The sequence below is a fragment of the Poecilia reticulata genome, linkage group LG18, assembly GCF_000633615.1.
Source record: "Poecilia reticulata strain Guanapo linkage group LG18, Guppy_female_1.0+MT, whole genome shotgun sequence".
NCBI classification, from domain to species: domain Eukaryota; kingdom Metazoa; phylum Chordata; class Actinopteri; order Cyprinodontiformes; family Poeciliidae; genus Poecilia; species Poecilia reticulata.
The window spans coordinates 10,394,570-10,422,097 of NC_024348.1; the positions used below are offsets into that span (position 1 = coordinate 10,394,570).

At 41.5% G+C, this 27,528-nt stretch overlaps 1 protein-coding gene across 1 annotated transcript; it reads left to right on the top strand.

Moving 5' to 3' along the window:
• Positions 1 to 26,342, top strand: acap1 (ArfGAP with coiled-coil, ankyrin repeat and PH domains 1). Its single transcript, XM_008435434.2, has 23 exons — positions 1 to 787; positions 4,573 to 4,630; positions 7,190 to 7,309; positions 7,521 to 7,574; positions 7,753 to 7,811; positions 9,511 to 9,694; positions 9,892 to 9,936; positions 10,019 to 10,114; positions 13,120 to 13,194; positions 13,291 to 13,403; positions 13,518 to 13,569; positions 13,667 to 13,767; positions 13,957 to 14,068; positions 14,172 to 14,380; positions 15,312 to 15,381; positions 15,544 to 15,638; positions 17,164 to 17,357; positions 18,404 to 18,451; positions 18,564 to 18,742; positions 20,102 to 20,211; positions 22,382 to 22,492; positions 22,577 to 22,638; positions 25,585 to 26,342. Exons 1-23 carry the CDS (start codon positions 735 to 737, stop codon positions 25,680 to 25,682), a joined length of 2,298 nt encoding a protein of 765 aa, XP_008433656.1. The 5' UTR covers positions 1 to 734; the 3' UTR covers positions 25,683 to 26,342.
• Positions 26,343 to 27,528: the final 1,186 nt, after the last annotated feature.

Below are 27,528 nucleotides of genomic sequence, written 5' to 3' on the forward strand. Positions count from 1 at the left end.
AGTATCCTCCTTATGCTATAAACTTATTTATGAGTCAAATTTAGTGGATTTGTAAGATGTAAAGTGGTGGAGTTGCTATAGAGAACATGCGGCTCTTTGCAGCCTAACCTGTCATTTTGTACCCATTCAAAACCATAATTTGCTCTGAGTAAGAAACACGGAAATGGAGATGGAGGCGACGGGGGGTTGGACCTTCTTTGTGTTTGCGTTAAACAGTTCTCCTCTACGCAGTCCTCATCAGACGCATACCGGCTGCTGGTCTGACTCGACTCCTTTTATCTGGAAATATTAATCCGCACAATCTCTTTCCTGGGCATTTACCGCGGGGATTTTTTTTCTTTTGTTTTGTTTGGGATTTTTTTTTTTTTTTTTTTTTGCAGCATCATTCTCGCGGAAGCTGGAGGATTTGACGGACGGACCGCCGCTTGATCTGAGAATAAGATGATTAAAACGCTTCAAACATCCTCTGACTTCATTCAAAAGTGGTGACAAGTCGACTTCAGACACGGATGTGAGCCGGAAAAGACGAACAGGACGTCTTTCTTTCTTTTTTTTTTAGGAGGGGGGTGAAGGAATACACTTTTCTTCCTTTTTGACTTTTTTTCCCCTGTCCAACCATGAGCCAGGCTGCCACCGTGGAGCGCTGAATCCGGACAGATTTGAGTTTCTGCTCACCTCCAACTCCAGAGAAGATTCAAACTACAGGGCAGGTTTTGCGCAGAACAAACGCAAGAATGACAGTAAAGTTGGACTTTGAGGAGTGTTTGAAAGACTCCCCTCGCTTCAGGTAAGATGGATGAAATCTACAGCCTTTATGGAAAAACAAAAGCACATTCTCAACTTTACAAGCGCAACCGTTTGCAAAAACTCAAATAATAAGGGCCCATATTTAGATTTCATTGGTGCCCAGTCAACGTGTACAAACGGGCCCAGGAGGGGGCTGTACAGGTGCCTCTCAACGTAATCGAAACGGTTGATTTATTTCAGTAATTGTACGGAAAACGTGAAACTTTTCACTCATTTTGGATGACTATGACTTACAGCTAATGTAAACCCAAAATTTTGGATTTAAAAAAAGTTTAATTTTACATGAAACCAATGAAAAGAAAAAGTTTTTTTTTTTTCAATACAGAAATGTTGATTTCTGAATACTGTGCAGTATTTTCCGAGAATTTTCTTGGTTGGGGTTCCATTTGCATGAATTACTGCATCAGTGCAGCATGGCATGGAGGAAATCAGCCCGTGGCTATGAAAGGTGCTAAGGAAGTCGTCCTAGATTCGCTGCTGCAGGGCGAACTGTCCAGTTCTGCGACACTTTGGTTATAAGAATAAGGGTAAAACTCGGTAACCTTTGTTGGTGTGTGCTTGATGGCCTGACTTCAGACTCAGTAAAACATGGTGGACCACCACCGCCATTTGGTTTGGCTCCCCAAATTATTGCTAACTGTTAAAGTTTCACACTGGACCTTGAGTGGTGTTGTCTCTGGGACAGTTATGTCGTCTCTGGTTTAGGAGTGAGATGTCACGATTGCAGCGCACGCCCTGGATACGTCTGTGTGCGCGGTTTCCTGAACATGGACTCAAGCTGCAGTCAAACCTTATTAATCTCCCACAAAAGCTTCGTTGAACTTTGCTTCAAGGCCTCTCATTTTTTCCTTCCACTCAACTTTCCATTAATGTGCTTAAACAAAGTACTCTGGAAACTTTAGCTTTGTCGAGGGATGTAAGGCTTTGTGTTTTATATTCTGCGTCAGAAGTCATGTGCCCCCTGCTGGCCTGGAGGCTCTAGGAAGCAGCTAGGGTCGCTTATGCTTTGGCCATTTGCGTAGATTGAATGCGGGAAAACTGACCAAAAATTGGTTCCTATGTTGACAAGAACCAGTAGGATGCAAAACTGGTTATCCCAATAAGGGTTGCATCGTCGTTGGGTTGCAATAAGGAACCCGATAAGCAATGAGGATGCAACAAGCTTACACAGGTGGATGCCATAAAAGATGAGACCGGAAACACGAACACCCATCCAGCTTGCTGAGAGAAACCCATCTGGGGCCCACATGCATGGACACATTTTTATCATACCACTGGAATCCTTAAAAATAGCATCGGATCTCCTTTAACGTATATTAACTACAAATATTTCCCCTCCGTTTGTTAACCACGCGGTATTCACTGACTCATTTTCATGGCTGTATTAATCATGCTTTAAGTCCACGACAAAAGGAGCTGTCACTGCACATCTACAGCATGCCAGCAATTACTTCTTTCACCATCGGCATCTGGTGTAACCTACAAGGAAGTGTCACTGAGCTGGTTTCTGCAAAAGGCTCAAGACGGGCTGGGTGTGCCAACCCCCATCCCCCCCGGTTTCTGGCACCCTGCCTGAGTCACCGCTGACCTCGGCCCCAGCTCATTTACACCCTCCATCAGTCTTCCTTTCTTTTATTTCTCCGTTACCCACGTAGTTTTCATGTGGTGGAAAGTTTGAGCCACAGCAACCCTTCTGTGGAGACGTCTCATCGTGTCAGGCGAAGAGAAAAGAAAGAAAGAAAAGTGGCAGTGTTGCTGAAATGTATCACTCTGATGGACCGAGCCTGGACGGGAAAGCTGAGGAGAAACTTTAAAAAAAAAAAAAAAAGCGTGACAGCTTCTGGTCAGCCGCTCAGATGTGTTGTTGCCAGGTAACAGGCGGGGTGGGAGGGCAGCAGGAAGTGAGGCGAGATGTGCCGCGTTGATCAACAGGAGGCAGGAAGTGAGTTCTCTGTGCGGAGAACCGCGGCGGAAACTCAGCCTCAGCGCCGTCTCGGCTTGCTCTGCTTGCTGCTGCGTGCCTCTCAGAGGGGCAGAGGTGATGAGGGATGTTCCTCTGCTGAAGGAATACATCAGTCCTCTTCCTCTGCGGCCTCGTTTTAGCTCACTTTCTCTCCTCCTCGCCTTCATTGACCCGTTGTGTGTTTTTTTTTTAAAAAAAGGCCGTGACCTCAGACTCCTTGCACTGATAAACACAAACAGCTTCTGTCCCAGAGCGCCTCTCTTCCCTCCCCACTCAGACTCATCTCTCTCTTTCTCTGTTTTTTTCTTCTTCTGCTGCTTGCTGTACTGTTGGTGGAAGGCAGCGGAAACCACATGCTTTGAGCTGCTGCTATGAAATGAGAAGACAGCCAGAAACAGACACTGAGTAATGCTCCAAAAACCCCTGAAAACCAGCCGCGCTCCGTGCCCTGCCTGCATACCTGAGGCACAGAGGTTGAAAAGGCCTCAAACTTGTGCTTTGAAGGATAATTCAAACACATATTTTCCCCTTCTGGATTATTTATTTAGTATTTAAACAAGCATAAACTGCCAGTGACATGTACAACAACAAAAAAAAACAGCAAAGTTTCTAAAAAAAATAAAAAAAATACTAAAGACGTCATAAGTTGCTCTGAAATCAGATTGTAAAGCCTGAAACGGTTTCAAGTTCTTGTTTCTGGAACGCCGTTGTATCCCAGTGAAGCTACACTGACACAAAACGCAGGACTGCAAATGAAACAAAAATGGTGGCGCCTCACAACAAACGCTGTTTTTCAAGGCATTAAGCTAAACTGCTAGTGTGTGTTTTTTAAAGTATTTTATGAGATTTCTCCTTGAGATCATTGTGTCAAAATTGTAATGGAAAGGAAATAAAAGTGTCATAATTACAATATTCAGAAATGGTTACACATTTAGATGTTTTACTGGCATTGTGAGAAGGCCAGTAGTTGGATTGATGCTGATCTCATCATTTTCTCTCCTGATTCAAGAGTAAACCTCTTCACCCGATTTGTTTGTAGATTTGTTAAAAGCCGTTTTATTAAATGTGAAAACCAATTTACAGAACTATAGACGGATATTAATTCATTTGGGTGTCATCAAAACGTCTCAGTGGTTGTTTTCAATGAGTCCTCATGTCACCCCAACTGGACGCCGCCCCGGAAATTTTTCAAAGTCTTTGTAACTCCCACTGTTAAAAATCTGCGGTATTTTAGTTTTTTTTGTTTGTTTGTTTGTTTATTAATCACAGGAATGATTAAGAAATTGTGTTTCAGACTAAAGCGGTTTTTATGTCCAATTTCAGAGAGATACCTCGTTAATGTAACTATTCACAACAGTTTTTTGTTGTACATTTTTCCAGTTGATGATTCAGAACCGATTTTCTAGCTACATTAACGGGACTAAAAATAAACACGTTTTTATTTCTTTTTTAAGCATCTGCAAAAGTTTTTAATTTAGACAACCACCATCAGGAAAAATAAACAAAGTGCTGCACATTACATTTTGTAATATTCGAGCAAATTAAAACAAGAGAAACATAAACCACCAACCACAGACAAATGAAAGTGTTGAATTAAATGTACTAAAATGGAGTCATATTCTAATTAGACCTATAAAACAATACAAAAAAATTTATTATATCTACATAAAACTTAATCAATGACTTACTAAGTTTTTTATGGCTCTTTACTCATTATTTAATTGTTTTATTCAAGATATTTAAACATCTATGGGTGGTTTAATATTGAAAAATAACTAAAGCTCAGTTTTTGCCCTTTTCAGAGCTGAAATCGAAGTCGTCCAGAATGACGTGAGCGAGCTGGAAACTCGCCTGGACAAGGTAAGACTCACATCCCACACACACGCGCTCACACACACATACACTCGGTCATCACAAGTTCCCTTTAAATCAGGAGTGAGAAGCATGAGTGAGTCGGTGGTTTGGGGAAAGTTTACCTGAATCGAGCAGGAAGTATCTGCAGGTGCTGCTTCCCCATCATATTACAGTCCCGATTAGAGAACAAACACTTTGTTCTGCTTCGGCCCGTTTTCCCTGCTGCACAAATGGGTCACGGTTTCAGATGTATTCAACCAGTCGTCCACACGGCGCGTTTCTGTTCCCAAATCATACCTAATAAGCACAAAATCGAACGTCACGTGTCGCATGGGCTCATCTGAAACGCGACAACAAAACCTTCCCGCCGCAACCTTTTCAAGTGGATCAGGACCAGGGCTGACGTATCGATCGGCAAAAATCAATAAAACTGGATGAAAGGAGATGAAGAGACTTTTGTCTCCGGGTGGTGCAACATCCTCCTCGGTTTCTGCAGCTGAACTCTGACCTTATCGTCGCAGAAAGGAAACAGAAACAGAAATTTCCCGGGTTGCATGAGATTGTTTTTCATGAGATCAGATTTGTGTTTTTCTTTTGAGTCTCCTGATTCACACAATACTGTCTTTTAGCATTCCTGATGTGCACAGAGATTAAAAGTCATTCTCAGACAAAGGGTTCTTTTTTTTCTCATTCGCTAAAAAGAAACCATGTCCTGTTTTTAAAGATTTGCTTCCAAAACAACCAGTTTTACAAACATTACACTGGTGAAATAGAGATGCACCAGTAAGGCCTTTACTGGCCAATGCAGAAAATGAGTCAAACAAGATCCCCGTCAAAGTGGTTATTTTTATGTTTGGTCTGCAGAGAGCTGCTCCAGTTGATAAAATGTTTTCATTTAAGTTTGGGGAAATGCTCCTCCTCCAGAAAAACCTCTATAATTTATGACATGTTATATCTGTAGCAGAGTACTACACGAGGAGCTACATTTATCAAGTTTTGAAAGCAACATTCAATTAGGGAGCCAGTACAGTTCATTAATTAGTATATTTATTCAGTCACTTGCTAACCAGGCTAGAGGTGCATAAATAACTATGTCACTAGCAGGAGGCTTTTAATCTATTAAATTATGCAAATTGTTTTACTTCCTGGTCATCTACTGAAGTGAAATGTGTGAATCACAAGCGGAGACCGGAAGGCAAAATATGTTCGTGAGGTAAACAAACGTCGGAGCAGAAGTGACTGGTGCAACTCAAACGTGTTGAACTCGCATCAACGCATCCTCTCACTTTCACAAAAAAAACCAAAAAAAACATGTATCTTTAAACTAAACCTTTTGGATGCAGAAAATTAAAACGATTGCTATGAAAAAAAAAAACTGTCTTCCTTTCAGAAAATGTTCTAGTGTTTTCTGTGGAAGCCATGCTGGATGTTTGGTCCAAGTGGGCAGCACAAAGTACGGGGACTTTGGTCCATGACTTGTGTCGTTGTGCGAACGTTTGCTAAAGGCATTTTACTCAAGACGGAATGTTTTCTGTATATTGCAAGAGCTAAACTTTTTATTTGTGAACTTTATGGTACGAATACGTCCCGATGTGGGAGTTTAGGAATACCGACCCAGCGTGAACATTTGGAGCTTTTCTAACATGTTTACCAGGAAATTAACCAATCACTAGAAGTCACATCGCCTGTTAACAAATCTTTGGAGGCACTGCAGTAGCTGGAGGTGCAGCTCTGCTCTCAGCAGCAGAAGTGGAAAAACACAACAGCAACATTTTGCACAACCAGCTTAATCACGCAGCAGTAAACATGTGGCAGCTCAAGAGTCAGGTTTTTCCAACATGTGGTCGTGTGGAGGCTGAATAATAAACTCTGATTAGACATGGAAGATTCTCACTGTGTGACACAGAGAGAATAAAGCTCTGTATTGTTATATTAAAGCAGAATATTATCTGCTTTCATTCAAAGAAAAAAATAGTAATAATTGTTCCTGCTGCTGCTAAAACATAACAAGATATTAATTATTACAGCCATATCTACAGTAACCAGAACATTCATTTATTGTCATTTTGGATTTGATTGATTAATTTCTAGCAAAAATCTAGAATAATTATTTGTAATCGTAGTAATGGTTTCATCAGTGTTTATTTTTTAGTTCGCAGGTTAACACAGTTACAACAAGCTTGTTTGTGGTTTAGGAGAAGCCATGGTTGGCAGACGTTCTCACCAACTGTCACCGTAAAACAGTGAAGGAAGGAGCTGAATTTATCTTTGCTGCAAGCATAAAAAGAGAGCAGCCACCTTCTTTCAGTCAGCTGATGGGCAACAAGTGGAAGCAGGTGGGGGAGGGGTAGCTCCGTCAGCTGGAGAAAATTATCATCTGGCTTTTTTTTTTTATTTTAATTTTTTCCCCAGGCATCTCGCGAAAAGATAACGAGCTCCTGAATCTGTGAACAAAACAGTCGGCAGCAGCTCGAGTCGCACGTGCTCTGCGAAATCCTGAAATAGGTGTTCTGTTTATTTATTCGCGCGGTGATGACGTCAGCCGCTTTCGCTCGTGTCTTCCAGCTCGTGAAGCAATGCCAAGCCATGCTGGAGGCCGGCCGAGTCTACTGTCAGACCAGCAAGAGCTTCGTCAGCGGCCTGCGGGAGCTCGGACACCAGTGGACCACGGACAGCATGATGGAGGTGACAAAAGCCGCGCTGACACAATCCTCCGAGTTGCTCAGAGCTCAATGCTGTTGAGAGCTAATTTACCTAAAGGAAGTGTTTGATGGTCGAATGTTTCTGCACGGATTCACAGTTTGTCATTTAGACAGAGGGAAAAAAATATCTTAAAGCATTTAAGATCTGATTGAAAATAGAATAATAGTAATAACTTGAGACGTTTTCCTTCCAGGAATGCTTGGACAAATTTTCCAAAAAGCTGTCTGTCATCTTTGACGCACAGGGGGTGAGTTAGCGAGCCAGTCTGTCTGTTTCTCACCTCCGCAACTTCTTCATTCCTGTCATGGTGGTTATCAGCTGCAGTAGTATGTGGTCAAGAAAGCCTGCAGCTCGCTGTCGAACACATTGCGTCTGACTCTTTGAATTTGTTTTTTGTTTTTTTTCTTCTCCGTTTCCGATTTTAGGAAGTGATTGAGACGATTCAGAAGTCGGTCAGGACGAAGCTGCAGACCTTCGTGAAGGAGTGAGTGAGCTGCCTTCGCGCCGCCTCCCTGGGTGTTCGCTTGGATTAGCGCCTCTTTCCCAACAGCAGCAGTGCAATCTGTGCAATTAGTCAACATGCGAACACGGAGCCACTCCCTCGCTTTTCTGCCAACCATCAACACGGTTTTATGGGTCTCCTTCTCCAGACCGCGTCTTTCCTGCCTGCCTCCATTAGTGGAGGGTGTTTAGAAGAGACTAGCGTAGCATGATGCAGAGATTTACAGCGGTTAATATTCCACGATGTGGTTTGACCTTGTGAACTCACTGGCCTCCTTTTGGGGGTCAGTAAAAATAGTGTCATGAGTTCACAAAAGCCTGTTCTTATTTAGCTTGAGTTGTGTAACGCAACATAGGAAAATAGCAGGTTGTTTTTTTTGTGTGTGTAATTTCAGCTTAATCATCACTGGAGGTGATGATGTCACGATTTTGTGACAGAAAGTAAAATCTATAATAAAGCACCAAGCAAATGGGTTTACCTCCTTTGAACCTTCCCACGTTGTTTACAATCACAAACATTAATGTATTTTATTTGGTTGTTATGGCCAACACAAAATGAAGTGTAATTATGAAGCTGAGAGACAATTATATATGGTTCTCTTAGGTTTTTACACGTCAAATAAAAATATATATATTTTTCAGGGTTTCTTACCAGATTTGCACAGTTGAAGTGTTAAAACTCAGCGAATGTTCCAGCACATAAATATGTTTTAGGTATGGCTGGGACTTAAATTTGCAACTTTCTTACTTGCGATTAATTAATGACCATTTCTGATATACCAGTAGAAATGCCATGTAAGCGGCATCGGCAAACGGCAGCCGGGTTTTCAGGCCCTCCGAGGGTTAATTTTTGCTTAAAAAAAAACCGATCTGATGGGACGCTGGAAAAGACGGTTGTTGTGGGCGAGTTGTCCAGAAAAGAGTCGGCCTGTCATGGAAACAATCCAAGTCTCAATGCAAAGCATGTTGCAGCAAACAGAGACGACTCCAATGCTAACGCTGGCGAACACAGTTCACATTCACAGAAGTGTTTTGTCAAAGTTGCTACATAGCAACACTTTGCACCGATCTGATGGCTGAAACAAACAAACAGGATAAAAACAACAAAAGTTTTTGTTGTGGAGCTTCTATGTCTATTTATCCAACAATTTAGCTCCAAAAAATTGACTTTTAGTTGAAAATGTTGCTTCTTTTGTCAGTATACAGTTTTCAATTTAAATGTTATTTATTGCGATAAGTTAATTACACGCCCTCGATTAATAATTTTAGTCCCACCTCTAGTTTTTATTGTTGTTCTGCAGAAAGGTTTAGCTCAGTCTCAAGTCTTTTGCAGCCTCTAACAGGTTTTCTTCCAGGATTATCTGTTTAGCATTTTGCACGAACAGCAGAAGGTCGTTTCCTTTCAACTACATTCATGCACTACTTTGTGTTGGACTGTTCTATAAAAAAAACCCTAAACAATAGAATACAGTAAATTTTGGGCTTGTTATGATAATTTAGCAGCAGTATAAATAATTGTTGATTTTTTTTTCTCATATTTTATTCAGAAATCGGTATTTATTTTTTTAAGTTGTGAGAATCTCATACTAGCCGCCGTTTGTGCTTCAATATAATGAAATATTTAATTGCACAAAACTAATCCCAGTTTCACTAAGTTTCTGTTTTTACTCCCCGACTCTCAGAGATGTTCGTAAGTTCAAGGACGTCCGTAAGGAGTTTGAGCGCAGCAGCGAGTCCCTGGAGGGCGCGCTGGCCAGGAACGCCCAGGCTCCTCGAGGGAAGCTGCACGAAGTGGAGGAGGCGACTAACGCTCTGCTCAACGCACGCAAGTCCTTCCGGTCGGGGGCGTTGGACTATGTACTGGAGGTAAGTGTAACGCAGCAGTAAATAATAGACAGGTTTAAATCGTAATTAAATATTTTTAGGCTTAAATTCCAAAGTTAGCCCGAGTAAAATAAGCTGCAGCAGCAGCGAGTCTTGATTATGGCTTTGTTTTGATTGATAGCTGTGTTTTCTCAGTTGGTCGTTGAATTGTTTCTAACCTCTCCCTTCCTTTGTTTCAGATTAACGTCTTCGAAGCCAAAAAAAAGGCGGATATTCTGTTGGCTGTAAGTTCAGAGCTTCTTGTTTGCATTTTTTCCTTTTTTGTTGTTGTTGTTGTTGAATTAAAAGCTGTCTTGTGCCCGTTAGATGCTGTCCCTCCTGGAGTCCCAGTCTCAGTTCTTTCAACAAGGCCACCAGTCTCTGTCAGAACTGGATCAATATTGCCAAAAACTGAATGAAGAGGTAAGATTTTGTTTTCTTTAATTATTGTAATAAGTTGTTGTTGGCTGTTAATGATAAACGCAAACAATATCTGCTTGCTCCAGCTTCGTCTCCAATGGGATTATTTTTTAATTAAACCGCTAATATCGGTGTCTCCTGTGTAAAAGGGAGCATAACATGCCCAGAAGTTGGCTGTTCTTTTATTTTATGTAATATAAGCCTAAAAACTTGACTAATACCGCAATTAAAGGCTCCAACAATGGGAAGACTTCTTTTAACCACATGCAAATTAAACCGGATATTTACACGAACTGTTTAAAATAACACTAAGCCATCGTTTTATCACATTAACAGTCGTAATCTTCTAGTTAGAATTATAATTTTTTCTATATTTCAGAATAAAAATTAAAGAGAATTTTGGGAAGATTTGCACGACTTTCCTCAAAGTCATGACATTGCGTAGACTAAGATTGCTATCTAGTTAGTGAAAGATGATAATGTCACAACTTTGTAATGGAAAACATCTGAATTAATTGAACCTTTGGAAGCCTGGTTCATCCTTAGCTACAATTTCTAATTTTCCAACAAAATTAACAAAAAAAAAAAAAGAAAAAGTAGAGACTCATCAGTGCTGCTGCTTGGTGCCTGATCCAAAGAATATTGTAGCCAAAGTTTGGATGTTGCTGAGATGTTGTAGCAGTAGAAAAATCTTTCTGAAAAATTCACTAAAAAGTAACATAATCTGCTGATGAGGAACTTAACTTCTCAAATTACCCAGAAGCTTCTCATTATGACCGTACAGACTTGGCAATTGGCAAAACTTGTTGGAGAAGACTTTCTCACTTGCGATAAAATGCAATCACGTAAGAAATGTGCTTCAATTTCTTGTCGTTACTCTTTCATATTGAATTAATCAGTGTCAGTTAAACCCTGGAGCATGTTGGGTCTGAGCCACGCTGCCGTCACTGAGCGGCTCAGCCGAAAAACGCAATCTGTGCAAAACCTCAAACCCAAAACGACGCTCCAAGTCTGGGTGTTGTTTCTATCTGCTGCACGGCAGAACCGCGTCAGAGGCCTGAGGTATGGAGGTTGCGTCAAAGGTAAACAAATAAAAATCTGGATCCGAGCCGCTGAGCGTAACAGCGCTCTGCTTGTGTTGGTGGAACAACCTGGTAACCCTGGTCAGAGGGGGTCCCAAACTGTTGGCTGCTGAGTAAAAAACCTACATCCAACCGGAGCGGGAGCAAAGTCACAGGATGACATCCCACTTTCATCATGACAGGAACAAGTGAGCAACAACAGGAAATATTTCACATGTCTGTGTGACTATCTCAAGCGCCTGCTCCGGCTTTCCGTCGGCGGAAGCTGGAAGCAACGTTTCTGCACTGTCAACTCTGGCAGCGACTTGCTGAGTCCGTCCTTTTGGCCAAGAGGAGCCAAAATGTTTCAACTTTTACCGCTGAAATCTGGACTTTCAAGAGTAACACGAGCTATGTGTCGTTTTTCTTACTTTTTTTTTTTTCTTACCATTTTGGCATTCAGAGGAGTTCAACATTTTCCACTTCCTGTTTTCAGGGAAGCCTAAAGGAGGGAAATCCTACCTCTTAACCTCCCGTTTCTCTTTTTGTCCAAGAGTCAAACACATCTGAGGGGGAAAGGAAGAGGGATTTATTGCAACTCAGCAGCTGGCGAACTCCGCAGATCGGTGGACAATGTGGAAAAAGTGAAAACGCATAAGAGCAGGATTTTATTTCCCACTGATCTGAGTCCCTTTCCTGAAATAAAGATTCATGCCAACTCATCTCAACAACTCCTGACTGCAGTTGTAGTTTAACTGGTTTCTTAGTGACTGGTTTGGTCTTGCTTGTTCTCTCACATCTGTTTGTGATCTAGAGTTGCACCACTAAATGTAAATTTCACAATGTTCTCCAGTAAAATGAGTTTAGGTAGCTTTTTCTGTGACTACAGGACATAAAATACAAAGTTCTCAGACTGCAAAGGTATTTATGTGCGTTTAATTCTATACATTTCCCAGGTTGCATTTTTATTCTGATGATCTTAAATTAAAATCCAGCTAAACTTTCAGAAGTAACCGAGTTCAATCCATGTGTGATTTAATTTCGGTGTAAATTCAAAACGTTGGTGAAGAAAACATCAACATGAAGACCAAATATCTCCTCAGGGAGAGCTTAAAGCTAAACTGTAAAACAATATCTTAAGTTTTGAACATCTCAGTGTGGCACCAATGGAAACTCACCAGCAAACGAGAGCAATAATAAGAGAAGCATTAAAGAGAGTCATGGTAACTCTAGAGGAGCTGCTTTGATCCACAGCTCAGGTGTGGCAATCTGTTCCACAAATCTGGCATTTATGGAAAAGTTGCAAAAACAAAGGAAGGCACCTCATGTTCAACTCACTGCCGTCCATTTAGGAAATACAATAAGCGCACGAGAGAACGTGTCCCGGTCACTTGACACGAAAATTGAACTTTTTGACCAACTTGTGTAATGGAGAAGCAACTGTACTTATCTTTAAACGCACCATCCTTATGGTGAAACATGGTGGAAGCAGCATTATGCAGAGGGAAGGAGATGGAAAGAGTTCAATACAGAAGAATAAACATGTTAGAAGCAGAAAAAGACCTGGAAGTTTCACCTTCCAGCAGAAAATCCCTAAATATTTCATAATGGAATGAATTACATCGAAGCATGTTCATCGGTTAGAACGGTCCAGTCAAAGTTCAGAAATAAATTAACTTTAAAATGAACGTTCAAAGATGTTCTCCTTCAAGTCTGACTCTAGTCTTATTTATTTTGAAAAGAAGAGCAAAGATTTGAGTTTCTAGATGTGCAAAGCTGATGTTTTAAAAACGTAAAATGTTGACTCAGTTAAGCTGCATCACACTGAGCTCCATTAAAATACTTTGAAGTTTATGGTTGTAACGTGACTAGTTGTAAAAACTTTTAAGTGGCGCAATCACTTTTGTGAAAATCTGTATATAAATTCTGATTTGTTGTTGTTTACAGCACACCCAGTTTGTCTTGAACTCGGCCAGGGAGAAGAGGGACATGGAGCAAAGGCATGCAGCTATCAAGAAAAAGGTAAAAGTTTACAAAAGGCACGCTTAGAAACACCATACAAACCACAGAAATCCGCTTTGAGTCAGACGGATCCGCGTCTCCCTTTATATTTTTAAGGACATGTCCTACGACGAGTCCGTTTTGGATTTTAACGCCGATGCGGCTAACGGGATAGCGATGGAGGGTTACCTTTACAAGCGGGCCAGCAACGCCTTCAAGACCTGGAGCAGGTAGAACTTTACTCATTAAATAATTCACACAGAGAAGCCGTTTTTTTTAAAAAAAAACAAAAAACAAATGCATAAAGTTCTCATTGATGTCTAAATTCTCTGTCTTCGTCCCAGACGTTGGTTTTCAATTCAGAAGAATCAGCTGGTGTATCAGAAGAAATTTAAGGTATTTATTAAAGAACAGTTATTTTAAAAACACACATTTGGCGCAAACAAGCCATACGTTGGCGGTGCCCGGTCGTCACTGTGTGTTCTTTGTGCAGGAGCAGCCCACAGTTGTGGTGGAGGACCTGCGTCTCTGCACCGTCAAGCCCAGCTCCGAAAACGAGAGGCGGTTCTGCTTTGAAGTGGTGTCTCCGTCAAAGTGAGTCTGCGTGGGCCACGTAGCGCGGCGCCGTCCCTGTGGACGTGTGTTTGGGCCACTGTGATTCTCATCAGTGATGAGTGTGTGGATTAAAACATCCTGCGTTGCAGAGGAGGGCAGTGCTGGTTTTTCAGATGATCACAGTGTGTGTGTGTGTGTGTGTGTGTTTACGTGTTTGTGTGTGTGCAGGTGCTGTTTGTTGCAGGCAGACTCAGAGAGGGAGCAGCAAGCGTGGATTACTGCCGTCCAAAACAGCATCGCCTCGGCCTTCCAGGAGCGCAGAGAGGACGCGCACAGCCCAGTGAGGACAAAAAAAAAAAACCCAACACACGAATTTTACACAGCTAGTGTTTAACTTCCAGATCTGACCTTTTCTAAATTCCTGCGCGTCTGTGTTTCGTAAGAGGTCGCGCTGCACCTCGGTGTCGATGAGCAGCTTGGAGAAAGGAGGCGGAGGAATCGGGGATCAGGAGAGCGAAGGCTGCAAGGCTCTGGAGGAGATTCAGGCGATCTCCGGAAACAAGCAGTGCTGCGACTGCGGAGAGCCCGGTCCCGACTGGGCCTCCATCAACCTGGGCATCACCCTGTGCATCGTCTGCTCAGGGATACACAGGTAGCCATGAAAACTCTGTGAGGGAAAAAAACTCTGCGTGGAAAAACATTAAAATCGGTCACCTAGTTGTCACAGTAGATGGCAATGTTCTAATTATTTTTCACTTTGCAGATTTCTCCCTGTTCTAACAACAAAACATGATGCTCTGTAATTAAACCACATTACCAGCAGAGCCATCGTAACCTCGGCACACAGTGAATCCCAGAATGACTCATTCTCCTGGCATGATTTAGGCGCGCAGTAATGTAGTACGGTATTTTGACCCACAAGCTTCTCCTACCTGGAAGTAATATTCATGTTTGGGAGTGGCTAGTTGTAATAGTAGCAACGCCTTTGCCAGAGGCCTAACACAAATAAGTGCTTAATCCTAATATCTGATGTAATTATTATAGCTTGTTGCCAAAACTGGGCAGAAAATATCCTCACAACCAAAGTAGGATTTTTGCATTGACCTCTATTCATTTTTATAACAGCATTTATGCCCAACTCAAACATTTTCCACAACCATTACTACTATTTGCCAAGGTATTCACACCGTGCCTCTAAAGTTAGCCTGTAACTCTTAACAAGAGGGTCCAACGTATTAGCACCAGGCTTTGGACTCGCAAGGCCCTTCAGACGGTTAGTAAATATTCCAGAAATGGTCCTAAATAAAATACGACACACACAGTGTGTTTTTCTACCTTCATAGGGCCTTTGCATTTTCATTTTTCATTAATTTCTGCAGCCGAACCCTGACCTTTAGCCCAAACCATTCTTAACCCTACACCTAAAATAAACTCAATTCACTTAAACCGCAACCCAAAAACAGTTTCGGATTAATGAGCCGTCGGTCCCCGCAACGTAGTATGTCGATATTGGTCTTTGCAGTGCATCAGATACTAGACTAGCTTGAGTCATGTGCTGTAATGGTGGTTTTCTTTCCCAATAGGAGCCTGGGAGTCCATTTCTCCAAAGTGCGCTCCCTCACTCTCGACACCTGGGAGCCAGAGCTCATTAAGGTAATTTAACCTTTAAACAGCAACGGCTTAGCAAACCACATTGTGTCGATTTCTGTGTGGACAAGAAGTTCCCGTGAGAATAATGGTCATTCAGGGGAGAGTCTCCCTGGAAAAGCAACAGGCTTTTTAACAAAGTTGTTTTTGTTGTTGTTTTGTTTTAAGTTGATGTGCGAGTTGGGCAACTCGGTGATCAACAGGATCTACGAGGCTCGGATTGATGAGATCACCATCAAGAAGCCCCACCCGTCCAGTCCCAGGTCAGTCAGAGGGTCCGGCGTGTAGATGTGCACTTTACCACTTTGCCAGGGAATTTCACCTATTTTACACATCGTAATACGCATCAGATCATGTAAGTTCGTCTGAAATCAGTCTGAAAAAAAGTACAAGTCGATTTCTGAGACAGCAACCAGAACCTTCAGTAAAAACTTAAGTAACCAGGAATCTGCTATGACTTCTGACACATTAACTTTATATTAAATTAAACACAACGACATTGTGTAAAAACCTTTACTCTACACTCAGAGACTTTTTTTATAATACTCCCTCTAAAGGTCTTTTAATATCAACCTAAACAAATGAACGGGTGTAGTGGAAAAACGCCTCGTAGTCCTTTATCCAATCCTACCCTGCTAAAATCGGACTCTGCTCCATTTTTGTTTACATTTACTACAGACGGAAGTTGCGCTCTTGTCTTCTTCGGTGGTTCTTTGTGTCGCTTCCTTCAGTGGTTCATGGTGCAGCGCCACCACAGGCGATGGGGGGGAACAGCGAGTTTTTTCAAAGGGTCTGGTTCGTTTGTGCTGTGTGAAAACGAACCGCATTAGCTGAAAATGTAACAAGTGTTGCAGTTTTGGTCCCCGACTGAACTGAATCTACTGGACTATTAGGTGTGGGGGAAAAAAACCCTTAGCGTTAAACGCAACGGCAATTCTTATGTGTAGGTTTTTTGTTTACTACAATGTTGTTTACTTCAAAAATACGATTTAATAGATAATCTGTTATAGCAACAATAATGCATTTTTAGATGAAAGGCAATTCTCAAGGCGGTATTCACTGGAGGCCTGCAGCCACAGACTCAGTGAGTTTTAGAGTTCAGTTTAAAGTTTTGCACAGTAATTTATGCATAAATGTGGTTTTGCCTTATTAAATAGTCCTACTCCTTTGAGTAGTTTGATTAAGCTAAAAAAAAAAAAAACACAATAAAACTGATGTATCTTTTATTTTTGATAGATTTGTATCAGCTATATTGTCCAAAAATGTGCTTTTTTAAAAATTTGATTGTGTTCTTGATTATTTTGGGTGATTTTTGAAGCCTATTATTCATCTACGCTGTTGAACTTGATTTTCAAATTTTGTTGAAGCGGGTTTATTGAGCTGTGATATTTGTGGCATTTTTAAGAACATCTAGTCTTCAGAAGGTTTCCTGCAGAGAAGCAGCTTTGTTTATAGATCTCCGCATTTCAGAAATATGATCTCAGCTGACAGCGACTACTTGTTTTCGACTTCCTCATTTCTTTAACCGTGTCACGTTGCAGAAGACAGGAAGTGACAGGTATTTCATGCAGATAGCTGAGGTGGTTATGTCCGGAAACTAGTTTTAATGCTTCAGGGTTTTTTTTTTTTAAACACACAGACTGAGACGTCCATGCTGTATCTGAAAGGTGTGGTAAAGTGAAGTTTAATAAACAAAGAGACACTTTGAGTTTTAAACAGACCTTTTATCAGAATTTGGTAGATTTTTTTAAGGAGTGCAGACATATTTCTCTTTCTTCCTTCACTCAGAGGCGACAAGGAGTCATGGATTAGGTCAAAGTACGTTGAAAAGAAGTTCATCCAGAAGCTGCCTGAGACCGGCAGATCCACCCTGGTGAGGCGGTCCAGCGCCAGGAGAACCCGAGCCACCACCCAGGACCGGAACGCCCAGCGGCCGCCTCTCAAGCCCAAGCCGACCCGTGCCACGCTGCCTCGGCTCACCGGTAAAAAGCGCCACGATACTTGCCTAAGTATTCATAGCCTGGGAACCTTTTGTCGCTTTCTGATCACAAACTTTAGTTGCCTTAATGTAGTAGACTGACTTATTGTGTCGGGGAGAAGTTTGTGGAGACGTTTAAATTTTGATATTTGCTCTACAGAGAATTTTTAAATCAATCATCTGAACATAAAAACGGTACTGCTCAAAACATGGCTGTCCACCTAAACTGACAAGAAAGCAGCAGAATGGTGGGTAGAGACGGGCTGCAGAGATGCACTCTAGTGGGAAAATATAGAACATGATTTCACTCACAAACATTCAGGTCTAAGACGGGATGTCGCCCAAAATCTCTCGAGACCAAACATTAGTTCAGAGCAAACGGTGAGAAGCACTGGCGATAGTTTATGGAGTATATTTAAGAGAGAAAAAGTGATACAAGTATGTTTTTCAGTGACCCAGATTTTAGATCGAAGCAGTCCCGACGTCCTTCTGATTCGACCCGATCGCTCCTGGCACACCGCACACTGCAGGAATATCTCCTCAGATTATCTATAGAGTTGTGTAGGTAATCGGGGCGTCGTCAAGGTTGTTGGAAGGGGAAATCGGGACAAATCTTGCTGTGTGTTTGATAAGTTTTGGAAACAGCAGAAGACTTGAGACTAAGAATCACCTTCCAGCAGAAGAAAAAGTCAACCCTTATTTTGTCTCTACTTCAAACATATTGTGGATCTATCAAGTAAAATCCCAGTAATGCACACTGACGTTTGTGGTTGTAACGTAGCAAAATGCGAAAAAGTTCAGATGATGTTAACACTTTGACAAGACGCTGCACCTTCTCTCTGTAATCTGATCAGTTTTAAACAAAATAAAAACAAAACCAATCCCTGCACTTGCTCTTTCAGCAGCAGTGGTGTTTCCTGAGGGATTTTCCTGCAGGGTTTTATATGTGTGTGTGTGCGTGCGTGCGTGTGTGTGCGCGTGCGTGCGTGCGTGCATTGTGGCAGCATGCGGGATAAACCTGTTTCACTGCATCCGTCTGTCTCTCCTCAGGTCTAAGCCCCAACGACATCCTAAAGAACAACTCAAGCTCTCATAAAGGTGGGCTCGAACAAATGAAATTAGTTTATGAAGCCTTTCTAACATTTAAATGAAATCTACCGCCGTTGTTAATAAAATGAATGAACATAAATGGACCTCCTGCCGTCCTCAGATTGGGAGGAAGACGAAGAAGAGGATCTCAGCGGCCTTCATCCCGGGGCGCTGCTGTACCGCTCGGCTGCGTTGCAGAACTTCCCCGTCATGGCGGACGCGCTGGCCCACGGAGCCGACGTCAACTGGGTGAACGTGGGCGAGGACTCGAGCACTCCTCTGATCCAGGCTGTGTCTGTGGTGAGGACGACACTTTTACTGCCCCGAAGGTCTTCGGTCCTGGTGACACTTTGGTGTAGTCGTTTTGCACCGGTCTTGATATCCAGTTTTCAGGGCTCCTTTAAATATTTTTGGTAAAAGTTGACATGACAATTAAAAAAAGCATGAAATGTGTTTAAATAACTTGGAAAATCCATGAAATCAAACTGAACCCAAGAGAAGCAAAACTCTGTGGAAATTACTGCTGTGGAGCTAAAACTAGCATTAGCTTTAGCATCTCTGGTCAAAACAAAAGTCAGCTTTTTTTTGTTGTTGTTGCACTAACTTAGTTTATAAAAATCCAACATTTAACTTGAGTACACTTACTTGGTGGAGAAAAAAAAAACTTTAAAATAGTTGTCATCACTGCTATGATTATTGGCATTAATGTACCACGTTAATAAATCTGTTCAGGTGAATTAGACACTTGTAACTTCCTCTTTCACCGACTGGCCGACGACTTTAATCCAATTTTTTAAAAATGGGAAATAAAGAGAACATCCCACTAAGAATAATGAGAAACCATTGCATAATTTTTTTTCACCTCACAATATCTGTGTAAACCTCTTTTCTTTTGTTGTGAATCAGATAAAAAGCTACAGGTCACCGCATGCAAACACACACTCCACCGCTGTGGGCAGAAACAGCTTCCCAGTGAGATTTCCTGAGGTTAAACATGGTTATAAACTCATTAAAAAGACTTGTAAGGATATCAACACCTAAACAGCCCCACTTTATAACTTAATCAGACTCACCATTTGTGTGTTTATCTGCATAAGTCTGGGATTTGCTCAAAGAAAAGTGGCAACTCGCCTCAACTTGCTCACATCTACAATAGCAGCTGCGACCTGGAACTGTGGAAAATGATGACCCATATTTATTTTGCACATGGTATAAGGCAGGTGAAAAATAAATAATGTCAGTACTGCCAAAAGATGGACTTATTTTATGTTTTCCCACATCTTCACAAAAAAAGATGTGGTTTTAGCAATTGTGCTCCTGTGAATCACATCTACAAACTCTGTTATCTTTGATATATTTCAGTTTCCACTCAGGAAATGATAACAAATTATGTTGTTGCAACAAGAGTGGCAGGAACGCAAAACATTTCTCTGAAAAAGCTCAAGTGCTCGACTGAAAATGAGTTTTAAAATGAGCCAGAAAACCTGCGGAAAAAAAAACAAACTAAAATTTGGCTCACTGGAAGAAAAACATAAAGAAAGAATTGTGCACAAGTACCGATTCTGCAGACCATTACGACTCTTAGATGCCACCTGTCGGATTTCGGTACTTTTTGAGTCATTCTCTAAACTTTAAACTTTTTGCCTGTGTTTGGACCAGAACGCTCTGGCAGCCTGTGAGTTCCTGCTGCAGAACGGCGCCAACGTCAACCAGGCGGACAGCAATGGGAGAGGGCCGCTGCACCACGCCACCATCCTGGGCCACACAGGGTATGACCGACACACAAACATCCAGCCCATCTCACTGCATGATCCGCTTATTTAAATGCTATGAGCTCTATTTATTATTTTCGGCTTCAAACTGGGAGGAAGAAACATTTTTTTTAAACTATGCAGAAAGATTTATGGGTAGAGGAAGTTTGTTGAAAACTCTATCTAGTTTTTTTAAGAGCCTGTTTTTCAAACCCAGTTTACTGGTAGCCATATTAGTTAATCTGGCCATGAACTAATCTTAACTCCTCAGGTGAAGTTTAACGGAGGAGTTAAAGAAAGCTCCAGTATGCTTATCATTATTATTATTATTTTTATCTTCAGCTACTTCTTCAGATATACATATTTGGGCAGGTGGTATTTAATATAGGTTTTAACAATACTGAAACATTTAAGGAGTAAATCAAAACAAAAACAAAAAAAGCATTAAAAACAAATGCCGACACGTCCAGGTCTGGAAATCCAAGCAAAATCACCAGAACCGCAAGATTCTGTCAGAAAACTCTAAAATGTCTTAATTTGACCTTTGTTGGGGTCTTGATGCAGTGCATGGTGGATGACTTTACCATCAGACAGAGACTGAACAAGACGAACTTGTTCCATCTCTGTCTGAACAAGTGCAAGACAGAAACCTGAAGAAGAACAGGAAACATCTGCAATATCGTTTATTGGACAGATGAGTCTGAAATTATAATTTTTTTGGACACTGCAACCGAGGACACTTCTGATGTCCGATTCCTCGGTTGCGTAAAAACTGACCCGGCGTTTTAGTGAAGTTTTGCTTACTGACTTTCACCGGTGTTTGCATCGTTTCTGTTTTCGTGTTTTGCGCGCGTTTGTTCTGAAAATCCATCTTTTTAAAGCGGTTCTATAAGCTGCTGAGTGTGTCGTAGTTCCTGTTGCGGAAACACAAATAAAGTGCAACTTCCTCCATTTTCCTCCAGCAGCTCAAAAAAAACAAAAAAACAACAACAATGAAACGATTTGTTTCAGTGAACTGACACTTCTTTTACAAAACGCATATTTCTGTACGTACGTCACCACTCGCACTTACTTACACTTTTGTCAAAAGTATGGAACAAGCATCTTTTTGCATAATAATAACTGTAGAAAATGTTATGACATTTGGCCTGTTGGGAAAATGTGTCACCAACGTCTCAACTGTTGGCACATCTGCCGCAAAGGCACAAACCAGCTTTTGTCAGTGGGACGCTTAGTCAGCAGATGATATTCCTCATTTTGTTTCAAATCAAACCCATCTGAAGTGTTCAGTGCTAAAAGGTTCAGCTTTAGACTCATCTGACCAACGCGCTTCGTTCCATTGAAGAAGGTCCCGGTTTAGCTCAGCTCCATATTTACAGGACAGAAAACGAACTGATGTTTGTTTTGGAGTCAATCTTTGCTTCAGTGATGGAGAATATTTTTTACACCTCTTTCTTTCCTCCTCACTGTTCATCACAGAAAGATAAATTTGGGATCTTGCCCAGCTTTGCTTTAATTATTGTTCTGACTGTATTTATACGAGGGAGTTTAGTTGGAGCAGCAGTTTTCTTTTCGTAGATTTTTGCAGCCATCGTTTTTTTTTTTGCGTGAGACTTATCTGGACGGTATGTATGGCTGTCTTTCCCCTTTAGAAAAGTGGAAATGCGCCTCTGTTTGTGTCACATCTTACGTTTCCCCAGGGGAAACAGGAAGTCGTTGAGTACTGAAGGTTCCTAGAAACTCTGATCAACTTAATAAAGTTCAGCATGGAAAAAAAAAAATGTTTACTTGACAGTAATTGTTTCTAGTTTTGATCACGACAGTGGAATACAGTTGTTTTAACATAGCATTTGGCACTTGATGTGCCAAATGCATCATTTTATATGTTGAAGAACATTAAGACAAACCTGGAATAACAACCCAATTACACAAATTTGAAGTTGTGTCACAAATCGCCTGCCCGTCTTTTCATGTAGCTCAGGTTACTTAGCGGGAAGAGGATGCAGGACTGTCGCACAAAAATTCACAAACAATATGAGGAACTAAAATATGTTTAAATCCTGTTTTGATGTCTGCCAGATTAAAACCGTAAATCTGTCCGAGCCACAAAGGCAACAAACACCACAGCTGCGGCGCCGGGTGCAAATGCAAATATTCATCTGTGATCTGCTGTCCTCGTTTTGTCCAGGTTGGTTTGCCTGTTCTTGAAACGAGGAGCGGACTACAAGGCACGAGACAAGAACGAAAAGGACCCCATCACCATCGCCGTGGACAACGCAAACGCAGACATCGTTACTCTGTAAGCGCCCATCGTGAAGAGAAACTCTGCAGTCCGGGCACAGACGGACTCCGCCGTTCTGACCGCGCCCTCTTTACCTTTCAGGTTGAGGATCGCCAAAATGAACAAAGAGATGCGGGAGATGGACGGAGCCTTCGGCCAATCAGGTCCGCCTCCGGCGGGGCAGGAATGCGGGGCGGCGGTGGTGGGCGGGGCTAGAGGTGGCCGGGGTCACGCCAGGAAGAGGATCCAGGCCAAAATGAATCAAATAAGCGACTGGGCTTTAGGAGGGGTGGAACGGTTAGCAGAGCTGAAATCAGACCTTAAAACATGAAAAATGTGACAAAAAAATATTTATATTCAGCTCAAACAAAACGGTAGAGATGAAAGGAAATGTAGGGATCCTAGCTATAAAGAAGATATGAATCACATTGTGAATATTAAAAGTGTTCACTCTATTAAAATACCAGATTTTGGTGATATGAAACAGAAATGAATCATTCTAAAAACCTTCCCACCTTTGATTTGATGGATATTTTGTACGTTACAATAAAAAAAATAATCACCAAGTCGATGCAAGATGGAAACAGTAGTTGAAGGCCAGCAGTCTGTTTATTTGGTGTCACACTAGTCATCAGGTGCAGCATTTCTAACTAAATGAAGCGGCCATTTTGTCTGGACATCTGCCCACTCCGTCCTTTAACTGCACTCATACCTTGCAGTAAAAACATATTGAACATTTATTTTCTGGCTCAGAGTACAAACAAACTCCTAATTTATCCATATGTGAGGAAAAAGGAGGAGGGATGTGATGTCTAAATCGGCCTTTACTATCCAAATAGCCATTTTCAACATGCGACTCAAAATTAATTTAGAGCCACAAATGTTGCGTGACTTTTTGGGAACCGATAAGAACTTTGTCGTCGTTTCTATAGATCTGCTGCTTTATTTCTATTTGTAGGTTTTAAAGTAAAGAAAAACATCAAACGTTGAGGGCGGAAAAAAAGGACACACATTGATATTTGTGGATATAATGAAAAAAAAAAACGCATTCAAACTTAAAGACAATCTAAAAAACACCTTTTGTTGTGGAAATTAATTGCAATCATTCCATGACAAAAGAGTAAAACTATACTAAAAACCTACATTTGTTATTAGAGCTAAAAACATTTAAAACCATCTAGTCTAAAATGAAACCATACTCTCCATGGTTAAACACGGTGGTGGCAGCGTCATAATTTGGGACAACAGCGCCAAATAACTGAATCAAACCAGGTTTTTTATTCTTTACGTTTTCCCACCCAACAGACTGGTTTGCTATTTGTACAGGATACGATGTCAAAAGAGGAAAAGTTTTAAAATGACTCATAATTACTTCACATCACGTAAACCTGGTGGGTTTTTTTTTTTTTTTACATGAGTGTGCGCTGTTTACATTCACACTAAATGCACATCGACACTTTGAAGCAAAGCCTACAACTGAAGTGCTAAATGCGTTTTCAACATTTAGGACGCGGAATAACGAATAACAAACCTTTTCCAATACGTTTGGATCTATTTCAACGTTCTGACGTTATCGCCTGTAAATATGAGCATGGCTGTTCTTCCAGGTATCTAAGCTAAGTTCAGGGTGCGGTTTTGTTTTTCCTGCTATTCTGTGAATAGTGGCTTGGTTTACGCTGTAGTATTAATACAGTATATTTATTAGCTGCTGTTAGTCAGGGTTCCACTCCTCTCTGGTCAGTTTGGTTGCATTTTGTCTCCACGGTCCGCTTGCCTTTGCTCCCGTCTCCAGTGGGAAATAGTGGGGTGAGGGTGTGTTTGCTCACCAAGGAGGGGGAATGTGAAACATGTTTGTCTGCTGGTCAGTTTTTTTTTAAGTGCTCTGCTTTTTTCACTGTCTGTCTTTGTTGTGTGCTCTCCTCTGCCCGCTGAGATGTCCATCTGGTCTCAACTGCTTGCGCAGTGTGCCACCTGCAGAAATCTGAGAGGTAAATTGCATGTGCATGCCGTTCTCTGTGCGTGTGCCTGTGTGTCCGTTTGTTGTGTTGCATGCGTTGTGCTTCAGGGCTTCTGCTCGTTGAATGTGCTCCGGGGGGGGATTCTTGGAATAAATGCATCCTGGACCGAGTTTATGCAACTTTCTCTTTTTTTTTGTTGCTTTCTGTGCAAAAACAACTGGATTTAAACAAGAAAGTAAATGTTCACACCCCGTTCTTTTCCACACGCTGTCATGTTACAGGCACGCATGTTTTTCGATTATTTTTTTGAAACTAGAAAAAAGAAAAGTGGTGCATAATTGTGAAGTGGAAGGAAAAGGAAACATTGTTTTCTACGGTTTTTGCAGACGAATGTTGCCTGAGTTGGTATTGGCGTTCTTCCCCGTCGTTGTTGGTCCAATTCTTTGCGAAATACAGAAACTCCAGCTCAGTCGGATTGGACCGAGACAAACCGCGAACACCGTGTTTCACGTTTCGCCATGGACTTCCAGTTGGATTTATGTTTGGGCTTTGACTGGACCTTTACAACACACGAGTGGTCCTGACAGAAACATTGTGGAGCTTTTCTTCTACGGTTTTGCTGCATCGCCTTGTTTACTTTTTGCAACCCTCCCATAAAGGTCACATTAGTGGCGAGCATGGCTCATAGTCCTCCTGCCAGCAGGTCATCTGCAGCTGCCAAAGCGTTACCATGGGCCTCTTGGCTGCAGCTCTGATTTAGCCCAGCTTGTTAGCTCAGATGGACTGCTTTGTTTTGGTTGTCATGTCCGATGATTGACTGCACAAATTTTGTCTATTTTTAGAACCTTGTCATATATTTTGGAGTATCAGAGTAAAGTTGCTTTAATGCAAATAAATCTTAGATATTTACTTGCAAAAGCCTTTAAAAAGAATCCAGCTTCGTTTCCTCTCTATTTAAGAATTATGCACTACTTGCAGTTTCTCTGTCACATTAATAAAATACCTTAAGGTTTGTTGTGACAGAAATCCAGGGGTGTGAATACTTTCGCAGGGGATTGTACACCAAGAGCTTTGGGTTTCTGCACCTTTTAAGAAATGTTACGCTTCCAGCTTTTAGACTCATGCTGTTTTATTTTTGTTTACATCTTCCAGGTGATGAAACATACCAGGACATTTTCAGAGACTTTTCACACATGGCCTCTAATAACCCGGAGAAGCTCAGGCGCCGCAGCGCAGACCCAAAACCTTGACCGGCCCGTCATCCTCCCCATCACCCGTCCTTCTGTCCAGTTCCTCCTTTCATGGCCCTCAACCCAAACACACTTTCTTTTTTTTATTCTTTATTTTTTACACAAATGTAGAAAAGATTGAGTTCTCAGGCCTTGCAGACATTTCTCTCTGGCTACCGTCCACATGTTGAGTTCAGCTGGTGCTGACTTCAGGGACATGGTGGGGGGGCTGGATGCTCCCGACAGGGAACGCTTTGTGTGATTACGTCAGCGCAGAACAATCGCATCCAAGTGGAAACGCTGGAGCAGCTTTACGAGTCCAGCATGAGGTGTTATTGTGCCCCACAGAGCGACGCCATCACTCTGCCAAGAGATCCTAATTAAAACCAGAAAATCTGATTTCTTTCCTCTTAGGTTTGTTTTTCTCCCCCCGCCCCCTCCCTTTTCTAAAATGGGCTGTTTTTATATTCTTCTTCTTTTAATACTGACTTTTTAAAATGTTTGTTACAAAGAGACAGAAATGTTACAAAAGGAGCATTTTTATTCCAATAAAATACCATAAAATCTATGCAGTTGGCAGATTTCAACTTTACAAAAGACAATATTTATGTGTATTTTGTCTACATCATGTGACATCATCAAATTTGTATTTGACCGAATAAAACAAACAGTGCAACCGCGCGTTTTGGTGTGAGTGCTTTTCTCGTGGAAATCCACCAGAGGGCGACGATGCAAAAGACTGGGACACACACAGCATAAAAGAACCGATATTCACACAGATGACCTGCTTAATGTGATTAATCAGAGTCTGCAGCAGCTTTGAATGCTTTGTATAAAAATAAAAAGGTCATCATTTGAGTTTATTAAAAAATACATTCCTGGTAAGTAAAATGTTTTCACCTTTAATCAGTTGCCTAACCACTGTTAAGTATTATCCAAAAGTCTGTTGCGTTGCAGCAACCAGCAGGTCATCGTGACCCAGATGTTCACCCAGCTGTTCCCAAGGCCAAACATATTTGGCATTGCAAAGGCATTCTTGGTTTATGGTTTACAGAGGTCCAGAGAGCACGTGCAAACAAAATGAACGGGTCGTCGAGAAGAGCAGATGAGAAAACAATCTTGAGCTCCGGAGGAGAAACTCCTGACAAGACCGAGTCGCCAACAGTGAGCAGAACTGATGTTCATTCGCATGACTTGGTAATAATATGAAGTCATCGAAGTGGAAAACTGCACCTGGTCCAGGTTCAATGTGTGCCGTTTGGTATAAAATCAACAGCAAAGCATTAAGAAACAACCTGAAATTTTCAAGAGAAGTCATTTAAAACCTGAGATTCTGTCTTAAAGAGGTATTAAAACTCAAAATACAGATATGTTGGAGACCTTTTCATTGACTTGAGGAGCATTGTCTTTAACAACCAATTCAACTTTAAATCAAATCTATGATAAAACATTAAACACTCACAGTTTGGATTTTAAAATAACCCTACAGATGTAGATAATCCCCACAGATTTGTATTCCAGCCTTTATTACAGGCTGAATTTGTGGTGTTAATCATTATCAGGCCAAACTCTAGGATAAATCATGACTATGCAAAATTCAAATGTGCAGGTGACTCAGACTCACAGAGCGGGAACAATAAGTGTTGAACATGTCGGTGGTGTCTTCTTAGTAAGTATAGTAATTAGGAGGATAATACCATCAAATTCATGAGAAATGCTGGTAACAATTTGGGTAATCCATCCATCTCTTCAAAGTGCTTATTCATGGACGGTTGTCATTCACACACACTTAAAAATCAACACAAAAATCTAGTTTTGCTAGATACAGCAGAATGATTCATGTAGACCGGCTGAAGAAAAGGAGACA